Source organism: Salvelinus alpinus, chromosome 9 (genome assembly GCF_045679555.1).
Source record: "Salvelinus alpinus chromosome 9, SLU_Salpinus.1, whole genome shotgun sequence".
Lineage (NCBI taxonomy): Eukaryota > Metazoa > Chordata > Actinopteri > Salmoniformes > Salmonidae > Salvelinus > Salvelinus alpinus.
Window position 1 is genome coordinate 75989568 of NC_092094.1, and position 17229 is coordinate 76006796.

Consider the following 17229-nt stretch of genomic DNA (forward strand, 5'->3'; position numbering starts at 1 on the left):
TAAAAAATACATGTCCCTCTTTGATCTTTTTACCCTGTCTCACTCTGTCCGGCTCGAATATGCAGAAATCATAGCGTGAGCAAGCGCTGTTTGAACACATGACGGTCAGAGGAATATTTTAATTTGACTAATTTTCTCACTTTCAGACAGACGGGTAGAGTATTAGACAGCAATAGATAGACAGAGAGAAACAAAGGAAGAGAAGGAAAAGAAGAGCGGGTGTGAGAGAATGACAGACTTTTGCCAATAAACAGATGGAAGGCTGTATTTGCATGACAGGGCTTCATTCACAACGTTTGGTATCAACCTGGTCTGAGAGCCTTTCTCTCCACTGATAACAACTGCCCTGAGAGACAGAGAGACAGAGAGACAGAGAGAGAGAGAGAGAGAGAGAGAGAGAAAGACAGAGGAAGACAGAGAGAGACAGAGAGAGACAGAGAGAGACAGACAGAAAGACAGACAGACAGACAGACAGACAGACAGACAGACAGACAGACAGACAGACAGACAGACAGACAGACAGACAGACAGACAGACAGACAGACAGACAGACAGACAGACAGACAGAAAGAGAGAGAGAGAGAGAGAGAATACACTGGTTCTTTAAATCCCCCTCTCCTCACCTCTCTCTCGCTCTTCACCGCTCACTCTCGTTATTCCTCTGCCCCTCCCTCCCTCCGTCCGTCCCTCTCTCTCTCTCTCTCTCTCTCTTTGTCTCTGCCCTCCACTCTCCACCTGCTCGGCTGCTCTCTCTCTCTCCGTGCGTGCAGACCGAGCCCTGCCTCTCTGCCATTGGCCGCCCGTCCACCAATGAGCAGCCCGGATGGGCCAGAGGGACTACATATGCAAAGCCTTGCTACATATTAATGAGCTCCAATCGTGGCTTTAAGTCCTTGATTAGAAGAGTGCTGGAGCTTTTGGTCCCAACTAGCTGGCTGCTGTGCCTATAGGCTTGTCACACGGAGGACCACTGTGCCTGATTGCAGTGCTCTGACAGGAACAGAGAGAGAGAGAGAGAGAGAGGGGAGAGAGAGAGAGAGAGAGAGAGAGAAGAGAGAGAGAGAGGAGGACAGGAGAGGAGGAGGAGAGCAGAAAAAAAACTTTGATTTATAGAGGAGGCTTTCTCACATTATGGTGGCAGTGTGCAGATGGATTCCATAGAGCTTTCCATTCCTGAATATTTCTCCCTACACTCTGAACAAGAGTAGGTAAATTTGACCTTTTTACTACTTCCTTTCTTACCTCTTGTCGTTGTGAATGCCTTTGACTGTGTGTCTGCCTGTGTGTGTCTGTGTGTGCCGTGCTCGCGTTTGTCAGAGTAGGAGTGTGTGTGTGTGTTATTTCGTGTGATACTGCGGAGGTGGCCGGGTAGAATGTCAAGGTTGCTTTCCACTGTCAGGTAGTGTGTGAAAATGTGTCTGTTTGACTGTGTGTAACAGTGTAACAGTATGCGTCTGTGTACCGGTGCTGGGCTGCGGTACAGACAGGAGCTCTCACTCAGCGTGAGGAATTGAATTTCTGCCGCTCCACCTGAGTAGGACACACACTCTCTCACACACACACACACACTCTGGCATGTCTATCCCAGCACAGAGAGCCGTACTGCTTGATGATCCACTGTATAATAGAGAGTGTGTGCGTGGTATGGGATGTTTAAGTCTTAGTTTATTAGGTGGGGTCAGTGTGTTCAGTGTGTGTGAGGGCTGTCCGTCAGCCAGCTGACAGAGTGAGAGGGAACGGACAGAAGCGGCAGGGGGAGGAGGAGGAGGAGAAAGCGCTCTTAAATGCCAGGAGAGCTTGAATTTCAGACGGCCAGCACAGCATGTGGCCCTGCCGCGGCATCGGAGACAGCAGCGCGCTGCGCCGCTCCGCACGGACACACCGCGCACACACACACACACACACACACACACACACACACACGCTGCTCCTTTAGCTAGCGCTTTGCTCTTTTTGGCTTGTGTTAAGGACAGCGTTAAAAATGCAGATTAACTGGCTGGTGGAGCAGGCAGGCGGAGGTGGACAGAGAGGGTCGTGTGTGTGTCGGGTGTTTTATGTAAATACAGAATCAGGGATAGGGAGCATCAATCCCATACCTCTCTGTCTACAGACACACAACCTAGAGAACAGTGACGGTCGCCAGAGGACTATAAAATAAGTGTTTTAGTTAAGCTGTTTACTTAATTATATTTCACAAATACATTTGGGGAGAGTTCCAGGTGAATTACCTAAAGTGTTGAGTGGAAGTCCTAGTTTTGGAGAAGATTTTTTTTTCCCCCAAATCGCACGCTCCTCCCTCTGTTTGTTAAGACTTGGCCTGAAGCAAAGTGAATAGAATGAAGAGAGAACAATAGAGCGATAGATAGAGAAGAGAGGAGAGCTGGACAAGTCGACTTTGTTGGACTGTTTCTAAAGGAAACCACGGCACTCTTAACCCCTGCCCTGGACTGTGTCTGAGCGCTGATAACGCTTCTAAAGTGGAGCCTCGCTTTCCAGCCTTCTTACAGACTATATACATACACACACACACAAACACACGCACACACAGACCGGAGGTTATTAATATAGAGAGAAAGAACGGCTAGATTGGTAATCTACATAGAGAGAAACGAAAGGTCATGTTAATGCGAAGGTACACACCCCGACCACTCTACCTGCATGCCTACCGACTTTCTGTACGTGTGTTTGTGGGGTCGTGTTTGAACAGTGTGTGTGTTATAATGTGGATACGGGTGGGTGTAAAACCCTAGCTTTGGAATATACTTCTCCTCTTCGGAAACCTTGTGTAAAATGACACAATTATTTATTTCTAAATGACACGGGTAAGATGTGAAATGTACATCATTTGGTGGCGTATTTATGGATTTAGTATATTTGAGAATTGACTGTATTTGAGAGTATAGTGTATTTGAGCATTTTGTAAAAGGAGTGTGTGAATTGCAGTGGTCTGACTGAGATATACCTAGAGGAGCTTAGAAAGGGTGAAGGACGTGCAGTTTGTAGGAGACCAGGCGATTCAGGAGACAGTCTTTTCTCCTGTCTATAGCGATGGGCTTTAGCCTGGGTTTTCCCCCTGTCTCAGTGTCATTTGTGATCCGGGGTTAGAGTCACTTCTCATAGAGAAACACACTGCCTGAATCCCTCTCTTAGTTCCAGCTGTACCCAGGCTTTACTCATAGTCATTACTCACCTCTCTCACCGCTCGCTCCTCGCTCACCTCCTACGTAGAAATTGACGAGTGGGATACTAATTGATATATTATGGATAATGATAATAATAATAACAACAAGTGCCATTTTGACGATTATCATAATTATATTCGCTTCATGCCTGAACATACATTTCATTTGCATGTCATTAAGGGTTTTCCCCTCTTAGTTAGTTGAATTTATTTAATGTGTTTGTTGTTGTGGTTTATTCCTAGAGGTCACGGGGATGTAGAATGCAGATTGTCATGACGGGTTTTCTGATTGAAAGAATAGGGGAATGATTTAAAAGGCTTGGGCCGATTCCTGAGCCTGTGAAGGTGTATTTTACGGCTTGTGTGTTTTGTAGAACACTTTGGATATATCGTTAGATATCGCTGTGTATCTATTTCCCAGGTAAATGGTGGAGTATGTGATTTTCTTTTTTAATTGCACATTGAAATGTTATAAAAAAAATTCATTGGATGTATGCGGTATCTTATGCACGTACTCGATGCACTATATAAAGGACATGATTTTCAATGTTTGGAAAGTGACTCATTAAAAAACGTGCTGTTATTTGAAGTATGTCTTTTCAATGTTTGGAATGTGACTGATATGTTAAACACACCACATTCGTGCTACAGAATGTGACATTTCCAAAACCACTTTGTCAGAGAACCGACAAAGCGCCCGGGACTTTTGTATGTGTGCAACATTGTTTAACTGTTCTGCTGAAAGGACAGTCGTATCAAATGTGATGATTGTTTCCGATTCTATATTTAGGACATTTAAATAATATACATTCTAAGCACTTGTAAAATTGTATTTTGTTGGAGCTCTTTTCCTGATTTTGCGTTCTCGAGCACGAATGTGGTGTATTTAACATACATGTATGATTTTACTACAGTAACAATTGAACCAAACTGAATATGCCTGTTTAGATTTTAGGGGGATTGGACTGGATTATACCGTCATGCCCGTAATTAAATTGAAAACACAAGATTAATATTTGCATTTACAGTGTAAAATAAATTCTCACTTTAGCTTTACAATTATAATAAAGGCTTCCACTAGAACAGAGTCCCTCCACTATAATAATAGGTCATACCCTAACAGATCTATCATTTTTGAATGAATGGTTTCTAATGGAGGACTGTCCGTGCCTAAGAGACAGCCTCCTCCTTCTATAGATCCCACCACATTTGGATATAACCAGCCAGCCTGAATAAAAGTTTAGGATTTTCGTTTTTTTCCCTGTCCGTCTCTCGTTCTGTTGTTCTCTGCGTAGAGGAGATGAAAGCACTGGAGGAAGGGATCAGGGGAATCGAAGGGAGATTGCGTAAATTAAATTCCTTTTAATCTCCTTATAAAATCATTTACTTAAATCATCTGTCAAATCATGTCAATATGTCCCGTGCTGAGTGTGTGTGTGTGTGTGTGTGTGCATCTATTTTTGAATTTGTGCTGCGGTGATTGTGTATGTATATGTGTGTGTGTGTGCTCATATGATTCTGTGTGTGTGTGTGTGGCTTATCCCCCTGCCCGAACAGGATGGTGTGTAAAGGTGTCATAGGGTGTGTTTTTTACGCATATGTGTTACCCCGTGGCCCCGGCTGTCCTATTGTCTCCACAAACACACACACGGTGGCGGTGGTGGCCCCTGTTGTGCAGGGTGTGAGACATTCCGAGGGTAATTAACTGTGGTTTAAAGAGAGAGCCTCCTGAGCAGACCCGTTCACCCCTCAGAGACGGAGAGAAATACGTGCGTCTGTGGACGTGCACACACACACACACACACACAAACACACTTTAAAATTACATTTCACACGCGTTGACACACACACACACACACTCAGCTACTAATGTGAGCAGAAAGCCAAGGATAAAAGAGGAGGCCTTGATGATGTGATTGTAAATTTATCGGATTTATGTTCAATCCATCAGGGTGTGTGACTGGGGTGTGTGTGTGTGTGTGTGTGCGTGTCAACAAGATCTCACGGTTTGACCAATTTGACTTCAGATGCTGATGTCTGTCCACCTTTCTCCGAACGTCAAATTTCGAAGTCGCTCCAAACGTCAAAGTTGGAGGTGTTTTGGACACCCTGCGTTGCTCCGCTGCTGTCTCCTAATTCGGTGCTAATTCGGTCCTAATTCGGTGCCACAACACCCTAGCAAAACCCAAGCATACTTGATGGTAATATTGCTCACCGTTGCACCTAGTGGCTGGTTTTAAAGGCATCTCCCGACGTCATGGACGGACGTCGGATTTCGAAGGTGGATCTTGAGCGCCCTGGCTGGTTTCCTCATAAAAGCGCTGGCTGAAATAGCCTTAAGACGTACAACGCCAGCTGAGAAACACACAAACGACCGCTCCATTCCAGAGGTACGCGTCGCAATTAGCAATTACACCCCATGTCGCTGTCGCTACGGAGGCGTGAACCCTTCCCACCTTTCAATTCAATTCCCCTGCACTACACTCATCCCCCCCCCATCTCTCTGTCTTTCTCTCTCTCTCCGTCCCTCCGCTCCTCTCGCCCCCCTGCGGATTCCCCTCCTCCGTCATTCAAGTATCCCGTCTCTCCCTTTCTCTTTTTTATACATCTTCCTCTAGAAAAAGAGAGAGAGTGTGAATTGACAGGGGATCGTTTATCATGTCATCTCTGTGATTCGTGATTTTTTTTTCAGCACTAGGAAAAGTGGTCTTTCACCATATCATACCTCTATGGCCAAAGTAATGCTGCTATAATAACACAGACTGCAGAAGCCAAATACATTGTTATTCGTGTTTTGTCCTTCCTGTGTGGTTGGAGTAAAGGTGGTTGTTTGATGCAAATTCAGGCCACTGTAAACTATTTAGTAGGTCTGTCTAAGCGCAGGCCTGTGTGTGTGTGTGTGTGTGTGTGTGTGTGTGTGTGTGTGTGTGTGTGTGTGTGTGTGTGTGTGTGTGTGTGTGTGTGTGTGTGTGTGTGTGTGTGTGTGTGTGTGTGTGTGTGTGTGTGTGTGTGTGAGAGAGAGAAACAAGGGAGAGAGAGTTAAGTGCTAGGTCTGTTTTGCTGATCAAATAGGGCGGCCTGCTGCTGGTTTGCGCTGCCAGGTCACCGGAATTCAACGTCCGTTTATGTCTCAGGAAACTGACCACTAGGGGCAGCCGTGAGCGCTGTTACCAGCCTCTGATTCCAAAGGATGCATGTTCGAATCCAGCAATAGAAAGCTGTTTTGGTATTTTGGTTTTAAGGCTATCACAAACGTTAACTTATCTATTTGGAGTTCATGCCTAACCTTAAGAATTTGTAGTTAATTCCGAAACTTAACAATAACCTTTATAAAAAAATCATAATTAATGCCCAAACTTAACCCTTAACACTTCAAAATTTGACGTTTGGAACAACTTCAAAACTGGACATTTGAGAAACATGGAGGAACGTCTATTTTGGACGTGCGACTGTGAGAGCATGTTGGGTTTGCAGGCGGCCGGGAGACAGAGACTCTTTGGTCGGTGAGAAGCAGTGTGTGTGGGAAGCAGTGTGTGTGGGAAGCAGTGTGTGTGGGAAGCAGTGTGTGTGGGAAGCAGTGTGTGTGTGGGAAGATCATGGTTTCCAGTGCTCTCACTCACTTCTAATGAGAGGAGACACAGGTGACCGGGACACAATAAAATGCAGATTTAAACTGAAGAGAACCTGCGTGTCTGAGTTCACAAGGTCTCTCTCTCTCCCTTTCTCTCTTTTCCACCTAATTTCCATCTCTCTCTCACACGCTCCGTAGGGACCGTGTTTGAACGCATGTCTGAGTGTGTGCGAATGTTTGTGAGTGTTCTACTCTCCTCTACATGCCGTGGAATGACTCAATTGTCATTATCCTGCAGCAGGGGGAGAGAGAGAGGGAGAGATGGAGAAAGAGAGAGAGAAATGGAGAGAGAGCGGGAGAGTGCAGAGGAGAAATGAATAACCACGCAGAACCCTGTCTGACAGTGAAATATTCCTCCTCTCATCCTCCCATCATGCTTCATGTGTGTCTGATGGGGAGAGAATGACAACACCCCATCTCTCTCTTTTTCTCTCTCTTTCTCTCTCTCTCGTGCTCTCGCTCTCTCTCCCTCTCTCTCTCTCTCTCTCTCGCTCTCTCTCCCTCTCTCTCTCCCCCTCTCTCTCTCTCGCTCTCTCTCTCTCCCTCTCTCTCTCTCGCTCTCCCCCTCCATCTCTCTCTCACTCTCTCCACCTGGCATCGTCCCCTATCCCCTGTCTCTCAGTCTCCCTCTTTCTCTTTCTCATTTCTCCATCTCTCTCTACTTTAGTGTTGTGTTCAGTTGAAACTACAGGGTAGATGTGAGGACCCTGTTTGGAGAAATTATTTTGAACCAGAGTATTGTAGTGAACAAGAGATGTAGGAAAAGGGTTTTAATTATTTTTTTTTTATGTCAATATTTATTTATTGAGTCCGTACATTTTCATTTCCGATCAATTATATAGTTAATTTAATGTATATGAAATGTAAATTAAAATGTGTTAGATATTTTCCCTGGTGAGTCATTCACAGGATTTAAATACTATTGTGTGTCGCTGTTGTTTTATTGAGCTTCATTTGGAAGGAGATCATTGTTTTGCATTTCCTTTTTTAAAGGAGCAATCTGTAGGAACAGACAGACAGACTGACTAACCAAAACACCGTCATAAAACAGACAAACAGACATATGTTTCTTGTATGTGTGTGTCTGTATGTCTGTGCGTTGTGGTCGGTGATAAAGAGCAGTGCAGGTTTCGGTTGTGTTGTCACTTAGCCGTGCTTGACCACACCGGCTGCTCTACGGAGCTGTGAGTATTCGTGTGTGCGCGTGCGTGCATGGTACGTGTGCGTGTGTGAACTGCTGTAAGGTCATGCCCGTCCCCTGCGCCCGTGTGCCCCCAGTACCATCCCAGTTCATCAGCCCTTACCGTTCCTACTTCTTAATCACAACAAAGACAACTCTGAATTAATTGCTAAATAAATATTTTGTGGCCAACACATAAAAAAAATGTTGGGGTGATATTATGCGTTTCTTTTTTTACGGTTATTTTTGAATTTTTTTATATCATTATTTAGCTGTTTTATCGACTCAAAGTAGTGTATTTTTTTGAGAATGTTTTGACTGATTAGAGGTTTCTCTTAATCGCATGTTCTTTTTGAGACTACCGGACTGCAGAAATAATCTGTCAGCTCCGCAGACTGCGATAAGTGAATAGCACAGTTTACAGGCTAAATGTACTTTTAGGTGAAAATAAACCCAGAAACAGAGTTTGTAGTTAATAGTGTTTGTGTTGTTAAAGGGTTTCCATAGACTCTCATCTCTGAACCCCCTAACCTCTCGACCCCATTTAGAGTGCATTCCTTAAGAAAGCATACCTCCTCTCCCTCTCTCTCTCCCCCTCTCCCCCCCCCCCCCCTCTCTCTCTCTCTCTCTCTCTCTCTCTCTCTCTCTCTCTCCCCCTCTCCCTCTCTCTCTCTCACCCTCTCTCCCTCTCCCCCTGTCCCTCTCTCTCTCTCTCCCTCTCTCCCCCTCCCCCCCTCTCCCTCTCCCCGGGTCAGTCGGTGCTGTCACCTTTCCACAAGCTCAGTCGTATTAAAGCCGACAGTCCATCTGCCACTCACCCCGCTAACAGCTCCCGTCGCTAACACTAATGCACACACACCGAACCCCACCTGCCCCCGACACACAAACACACACACCATAGCCACTCCGAATTACCCACCTGCTACCTACAGTACCATAACACCGACACCACCTTTACCCAAAACACAGACCAGTATAGAACAGACAGCATAAAGTGAACAGCACGTACACTCTCAGTTTCTCTCTGCTTTCCTCTGGGTGTGTGTATTGGGCTGTCTAGGGGGTTATTGGGGGGGGTCAGGGCTGAGGAGAGGGGGGGGGGGGACAGGGGGAGGACGGTGGTGATGGTGGCATTTGTGGACCTCGGGGCTCCTGCTTCTGCATTGGGAAGAATGGCACCTGTCTCATCGATCACAGCCTCACCATCACATATACACGCATACACACACACACACACACACATGCACATGCACATACGCCGTAATGGTCCTTCGATTCACAGATGGACCAGCAACACTTGAGTGAGTCACTGAGCATTGGCAAGGCATGGACACACACACACACACACACACACACACACACACACACACACACACACACACACACACACACACACACACACACACACACACACACACACACACACACACACACACACACACACACACACACACACACACACAGATACTTGGCGTAATTTGGCTCATTGTCCTGTGTGCTAATCCGTGTGTGTTTGTGTGTGTGTTCCTTACATGTTCTGACAGGGGCGTGTAATAGGTTCAGGTAGAACCCTATAGGTTAATGCTCTTTCACAGATGTCCCCTCTTTTCCCCCCTCTCTCTCTCTCTCTCTCTCTCTCTCTCTCTCTCTCTCTCTCTCTCTCTCTCTCTCTCTTCTATCTGCCCTCTTTTATCGCTCTCCTCTCCTCCTGTTCTCTCCTACTCTCCTCCCATCCAATCCCATCGCCTTTTATGTACCTTCTTTTAAATACAAAATGTGTCTGTTGTTTTAGTTGTCAAACTATGGTTTTGAAGCATGTATTTATTTGTGTAAGTTGATCGTTCTTCCTGAAATAATGATGTGGGTTTTGTTTTCAAAATCAGGAAACATTACGGCCGTACATGATCATTGTCCGTTATCGTTATGAGCTAATATGACATGTTCTTGTTTATCAAATTCTCCATGTACTGTGTAATGTTAGTTCTGTATAACTTGTGTAGGCCTACATCTGTCGTTTCTTGGCTGGGTCAGGACTTGGTTAGTACCTGACATGCTTCTCCTAAGGGCCCACACCTCCCCCTCTTCCACCCCTCCGTTTTATCACCTCAGTTTGTTTTCTCCCTCTTCTCCTCCGTGGACTCTGAGAGTGCTGAGATGGCAGTTGCATTCTCTCTCTCTCTCTCTCTCTCTCTCTCTCTCTCTCTCTCTCTCTCTCTCTCTCTCTCTCTCTCTCTCTCTCTCTGTGGTACTATGGTTGTGTTGTATCTATGTATAGGTGTCTGTCTGGTCTGTCTGTCTGTCTAAGTGCTGTGTATCTCCACTGGGCCCTGTGTTTCACAACATCTTCTGTTCAGAGCTCTTCTCACAATATCTAGCACCAAGGAATGGATGAATGATCGGCTTCAACTGGTTCTGTTGTCTTTGTGTGGGAGTAAATCGTTGTGCTGTTCATTTGTAGTGGTTTAATTGACTCGTGCCTATGGTGGAGTGTGAATGGGGTTTAGATTTTTTGTTGTTGACTGAATTAGGCGTTTGCGTGATTCTAACTAAAACAAATATTTTATTTGAAGGCATTTATTTGAGTCCCAATAGTAGTATTTGTTGTTTAATTGCATATATTTCCTGTGAAATAATGCATTGATTATTTTGTGACATTTGTGTAATTCTCATCCTAAAAGTACAAGAAGAAAATGCAGTAGGTTGACTTTTGATATTGTCTAAACGCTCCTGCTTGGCCGTATATACATATACATATATATATATATACACTGCATACTAAACCCCTCGCCGCTTCTCTCTAAAGGAATAGCCTTTCTCCCTAAATAACCGTTCATATTTTATGAACGTATAAGGTTTAACACTCCATCCGATTATAACGCCATAAAGCGTAATGTAATAAAGCAACGGTGTGCTAATCCCGCTGGCATTTTAGCATTTTTTGCTAATGTAAGTGAATGCGTAGCGCGATGGCAGCTGTATTGATCTCAGCCCCTACAGTAGAGAGCTGAACTAGGGCTTGACCATAGCCGTGTGTTGGAGCCGGCCGTGTCTGCAGAACAGTATTGATTCATCCTGTTCCCTCAACTGGAACTGAAGGCAACACATTACATACACAGGACTTTTTCCACTAAGCCCTAGCCTTCCGGCCTACCCAACCCCAAACACACGCACACACCACCATCAGGACTGAGTGTTCTCGCCCTGTACACACACATACACACACACATACTGTATACACACACACACACATATAAACACAAACACACACGCACGCACGCACGCACGCACGCACGCACGCACGCACGCACGCACGCACGCACGCACACACACACACACACACACACACACACACACACACACACACACACACACACACACACACACACACACACACACACAGTGTTCCCGGTGTGTCTGTGTTTGTGTGGTAAACATGTCTTTACCCGTGTGTGACAGAGGTCCATGTTTTGGCAGTAATTACTGGTGCACACACAGAGGTAGCCGCATACACAACACAACATATTACACAGAATTAGAAGATTACGGAAACATCACATTCTCTCATGTTTTATGTTGCTTCCTTAATAATAATAATTATAATATATGTTTATTATAATATACAATAAATGCATTGATGTAATTTGGAATTTCACCAAAAGAGTAACGTTATATGCTGTATATAAATGTACACACATTGCCAGGTCGCAGTTGTAAATGAGAACTTGTTCTCAACTGGGCCTACCTGGTTAAATAAAGGTGAACTAAAAGATATCAACATTTTGACTGAATAACATGGAAAGAGAGGTGGAAAGACATAGAGAAAACAGCATTTTATACACATTCCACTGATTTGATTATCCAAATTAAGATGTTGGCTTTTATTTTCAATTACTAGAGTTGACTGTCTATTTTTGACTGTCTATTTTTGACTGTCTATTTTTGACTGTCTATTTTTTTCAGCTCATAATATAAAGCTTTTCTTATTATTAATTGAAATATCCTTCCCCGGTGTTCTCTCTTTTAATGTAGGGAACCTGAAAATTTAATAACACACACACAGTTTCCCCTAAATGACGTCAAACCTTCTCGACTATCCGCCATTTTTTTGGGGGGGGCGATGATTCTGATTCCGTTGCCAGGGGTGACCTTATCACCCTGGAGACAGCTCCTTCCTTGACGCAGAGGCGGGCTTTGATTGACAGCTATTAGTCCCTCCCCTTTCCTTGCTTTTTATCCTGAGACTGGTAATACCGGTACCGTATTAAAACTGTCCAGGAGGGCTTCTATTAACGTCACACACACACACACCCGTCTCCCAGGTAACACTGTCCGTTAAATACTGCCGTTAAACATTTACCTTAAAGGCCTCCGCTGTCCGTGCGGACTGTCGCAGATGTCCGTAAACGTTACCGTAGCTGCAGGCCATTCAAAGTGTCGGTCTGTCGTTGTCGTATATCAGACCACATGGTGTGAATACTGTATTGTACAGGCTGTACCCTCTGTCTGTAGCATCTCTATAGTGTCTATAGATTCAAGGTCGCGTCAGTAAGACTTTTTACTACACAGGTCAACCTCTATAACCATTTCTGTGTATGAAGTGTCAGGCCTACTGTTTCTGTGTACTCCCTAGAATCTACAGGCTTCCAGTTTGATAATACTACGTTATGTACAGGCTGACTGTCTGTGTATGAAGTGTCAGGCCTACTGTTTCTGTGTACCCCCAATCCTGACTGCTGGCCTCTTATCTGACCCCCTGTCCCCCTGTGATTCTCTGTGTTGTAGAATGAACTTATCAAAGGCCCAGGTTAATAGTGAAGATAAGTACGGCAAATGCGGCAGCGCCTGGAGAATGCAACAGACTTACGACCTCGATGCCACTCACATGCGTGACGCACATGCACTTTATAACCCAAGGTAAGAGCGGAAAACACGCCACACACACACACACGCACAAACACACACGCACGCACACATACACACACACGCGCACGCACGCACACACGCACACAGACACACACACTCGCACATCAAAAGCGAATTCAAAGTACTGCTGTTTCTTCCATGTCTCAATGTCTTAGTTTGTGTGTGAAGATCATTTGATATGATTTAATTTAAAAAATGATCATCCCCATTAGCTGATGTCAATGGCGACAGCTAGTCTTACCGGGGTCTGACATATAACGAATAAGACATTACAGACAAAATACTTTACCATTGATATACATGAAAAAACATTAACAGGCTGTGTGTGTGTGTGTGTGTGTCTATCAGTTCCACATACATGTCAGTACATAAACAGAACAAATAAGTCACATGGGGGAGAGTTGTTCTGCCGTGAGGTGTTGCTTTATTTGTTTTTTAAGATAACATGTGTTGTTTGTGTATGTGTGTGTGTGTGTGTCATGTAGGCCTATATGTACTGTACATATGTTTGTTTCATACCTGCATGTCCGTGTGTGTGTGTGTATGTGTGTATGTGTGTGTGTGTGTGTGTGTGTATGTGTGTGTGTGTGTGTGTGTGTGTGTGTGTGTGTGTGTGTGTGTGTGTGTGTGTGTGTGTGTGTGTGTGTGTGTGTGTGTGTGTGTGTGTGTGTGTGTGTGTGTGTGTGTGTGTGTGTGTGTGTGAGTGATGTCCTTGTTTGTAATACTATCAGTATTGCCACTGCACAACTATCCCTCCAGGTCTTTTTAATAGTAGGGGGAGCAAATATACTTGGGCTCTAACACTCCTGTCATATTCAGAATCATAGCGATTATCCTTCTGTGGGTTTAGGTTACAGTGATAAAGGGTCTGGGCTGCGTTCAGAAAGGAACAACGGTGTAGAATGTTGTTGTTACGTTCAGTACATTGCCCCGTCATGAACGCTCCCTGGGTCTGTGATGAGGTTAGAAGCAGTACACAGGGTAACTGACACTAAGTTGTGTTGCCACTTTAATGGGTTGTTTGTTGTTGTGTAGCAGTGGGCTTGCTCCTGTTTAGTGGTTGTTTGTTGTTGTGTAGCAGTGGGCTTGCTCCTGTTTAGTGGTTGTTTGTTGTTGTGTAGTAGTGGGCTTGCTCCTGTTTAGTGGTTGTTTGTTGTTGTGTAGCAGTGGGCTTGCTCCTGTTTAGTGGTTGTTTGTTGTTGTGTAGCAGTGGGCTTGCTCCTGTTTAGTGGTTGTTTGTTGTTGTGTAGTAGTGGGCTTGCTCCTGTTTAGTGGTTGTTGGTTGTTGTGTAGCAGTGGGCTTGCTCCTGTTTAGTGGTTGTTTGTTGTTGTGTAGTAGTGGGCTTGCTCCTGTTTAGTGGTTGTTTGTTGTTGTGTAGCAGTGGGCTTGCTCCTGTTTAGTGGTTGTTTGTTGTTGTGTAGCAGTGGGCTTGCTCCTGTTTAGTGGTTGTTTGTTGTTGTGTAGCAGTGGGCTTGCTCCTGTTTAGTGGTTGTTTGTTGTTGTGTAGCAGTGGGCTTGCTCCTGTTTAGTGGTTGTTTGTTGTTGTGTAGCAGTGGGCTTGCTCCTGTTTAGTGGTTGTTTGTTGTTGTGTAGCAGTGGGCTTGCTCCTGTTTAGTGGTTGTTTGTTGTTGTGTAGCAGTGGGCTTGCTCCTGTTTAGTGGTTGTTTGTTGTTGTGTAGTAGTGGGCTTGCTCCTGTTTAGTGGTTGTTTGTTGTTGTGTAGCAGTGGGCTTGCTCCTGTTTAGTGGTTGTTTGTTGTTGTGTAGTAGTGGGCTTGCTCCTGTTTAGTGGTTGTTTGTTGTTGTGTAGTAGTGGGCTTGCTCCTGTTTAGTGGTTGTTTGTTGTTGTGTAGCAGTGGGCTTGCTCCTGTTTAGTGGTTGTTTGTTGTTGTGTAGCAGTGGGCTTGCTCCTGTTTAGTGGTTGTTTGTTGTTGTGTAGTAGTGGGCTTGCTCCTGTTTAGTGGTTGTTGGTTGTTGTGTAGCAGTGGGCTTGCTCCTGTTTAGTGGTTGTTTGTTGTTGTGTAGTAGTGGGCTTGCTCCTGTTTAGTGGTTGTTTGTTGTTGTGTAGCAGTGGGCTTGCTCCTGTTTAGTGGTTGTTTGTTGTTGTGTAGCAGTGGGCTTGCTCCTGTTTAGTGGTTGTTTGATGTTGTGTAGCAGTGGGCTTGCTCCTGTTTAGTGGTTGTTTGTTGTTGTGTAGCAGTGGGCTTGCTCCTGTTTAGTGGTTGTTTGTTGTTGTGTAGCAGTGGGATTGCTCCTGTTTAGTGGTTGTTTGTTGTTGTGTAGTAGTGGGCTTGCTCCTGTTTAGTGGTTGTTTGTTGTTGTGTAGCAGTGGGCTTGCTCCTGTTTAGTGGTTGTTTGTTGTTGTGTAGCAGTGGGATTGCTCCTGTTTAGTGGTTGTTTGTTGTTGTGTAGCAGTGGGCTTGCTCCTGTTTAGTGGTTGTGTTTAGAATGTGGCTGGGGTTAGTGGATGTGGTTGTGGTTAGAATGTGGCTAGGGTTAGTGGTTGTGGTTGTGGTTAGAATGTGGCTAGGGTTAGTGGATGTGGTTGTGGTTAGAATGTGGCTAGGGTTAGTGGTTTGGTTGTGGTTAGAATGTGGCTAGGGTTAGTGGTTGTGGTTGTGGTTAGAATGTGGCTAGGGTTAGTGGTTGTAGTTGTGGTTAGAATGTGGCTAGGGTTAGTGGTTGTGGTTGTGGTTAGAATGTGGCTAGGGTTAGTGGTTGTGGTTGTGGTTAGAATGTGGCTAGGGTTAGTGGTTGTGGTTGTGGTTAGAATGTGGCTAGGGTTAGTGGTTGTGGTTGTGGTTAGAATGTTGCTAGGGTTAGTAGTTGTGGTTAGAATGTGGCTAGGGTTAGTGGTTGTGGTTAGAATGTGGCTAGGTTTAGTGGTTGTGGTTGTGGTTAGAATGTGGCTAGGGTTAGTGGTTGTGTTTAAAATGTGGTTAGGGTTAGTGGTTGTGGTTGTGGTTAGAATGTGGCTAGGGTTAGTGGTTGTGGTTGTGGTTAGAATGTGGCTAGGGTTAGTGGTTGTGGTTAGAATGTGGCTAGGGTTAGTGGTTGTGGTTAGAATGTGGCTAGGGTTAGTGGTTTTGGTTGTGGTTAGAATGTGGCTAGGGTTAGTGGTTGTGGTTGTGTTTAGAATGTGGCTAGGGTTAGTGGATGTGGTTGTGGTTAGAATGTGGCTAGGGTTAGTGGTCGTGGTTGTGGTTAGAATGTGGCTAGGGTTAGTGGTTGTGGTTGTGGTTAGAATGTGGCTAGGGTTAGTGGATGTGGTTGTGGTTAGAATGTGGCTAGGGTTAGTGGTTGTGGTTGTGGTTAGAATGTGGCTAGGGTTAGTGGATGTGGTTGTGGTTAGAATGTGGCTAGGGTTAGTGGTTGTGGGTAGAATGTGGCTAGGGTTAGTGGTTGTGGTTGTGGTTAGAATGTGGCTAGGGTTAGTGGATGTGGTTGTGGTTAGAATGTGGCTAGGGTTAGTGGATGTGGTTGTGGTTAGAATGTGGCTAGGGTTAGTGGTTGTGGTTGTGGTTAGAATGTGGCTAGGGTTAGTGGATGTGGTTGTGGTTAGAATGTGGCTAGGGTAGTGGATGTGGTTGTGGTTAGAATGTGGCTAGGGTTAGTGGATGTGGTTGTGGTTAGAATGTGGCTAGGGTTAGTGGTTGTGGTTGTGGTTAGAATGTGGCTAGGGTTAGTGGATGTGGTTGTGGTTAGAATGTGGCTAGGGTTAGTGGTTGTGGTTGTGGTTAGAATGTGGCTAGGGTTAGTGGTTGTGGTTGTGGTTAGAATGTGGCTAGGGTTAGTGGTTGTGGTTGTGGTTAGAATGTGGCTAGGGTTAGTGGTTGTGGTTGTGGTTAGAATGTGGCTAGGGTTAGTGGATGTGGTTGTGGTTAGAATGTGGCTAGGGTTAGTGGTTGTGGTTGTGGTTAGAATGTGGCTAGGGTTAGTGGTTGTGGTTATGGTTAGAATGTGGCTAGGATTAGTGGTTGTGGTTGTGGTTAGAATGTGGCTAGGGTTAGTGGTTGTGGTTGTGGTTAGAATGTGGCTGGGGTTAGTGGTTGTGGTTAGAATGTGGCTAGGGTTAGTGGTTGTGGTTGTGGTTAGAATGTGGCTGGGGTTAGTGGTTGTGGTTGTGGTTAGAATGTGGCTAGGGTTAGTGGTTGTGGTTAGAATGTGGCTAGGGTTAGTGGTTGTGGTTGTGGTTAGAATGTGGCTAGGGTTAGTGGATGTGGTTGTGGTTAGAATGTGGCTAGGGTTAGTGGTTGTGGTTGTGGTTAGAATGTGGCTAGGGTTAGTGGATGTGGTTGTGGTTAGAATGTGGCTA

General features: G+C 45.1%; 1 protein-coding gene across 3 annotated transcripts in view; it reads left to right on the forward strand.

The window, feature by feature from the left end:
- The first annotated feature begins 889 nt into the window (after nucleotides 1-889).
- Nucleotides 890-17229, forward strand: part of esrrga (estrogen-related receptor gamma a) — a 105272-nt gene continuing 88932 nt past the window's right edge. For 2 of the 3 annotated variants that reach the window (XM_071327219.1, XM_071327220.1), the window contains exons 1-2: nucleotides 890-1204; nucleotides 12775-12906. In XM_071327219.1, the coding sequence (XP_071183320.1) occupies nucleotides 1149-1204; nucleotides 12775-12906 (188 nt within the window). In that variant the 5' untranslated portion in view covers nucleotides 890-1148. Of the gene's footprint in view, nucleotides 1209-12774; nucleotides 12907-17229 lie in introns of all 3 variants that reach the window. The other variant, XM_071327221.1, reaches the window with a different exon arrangement.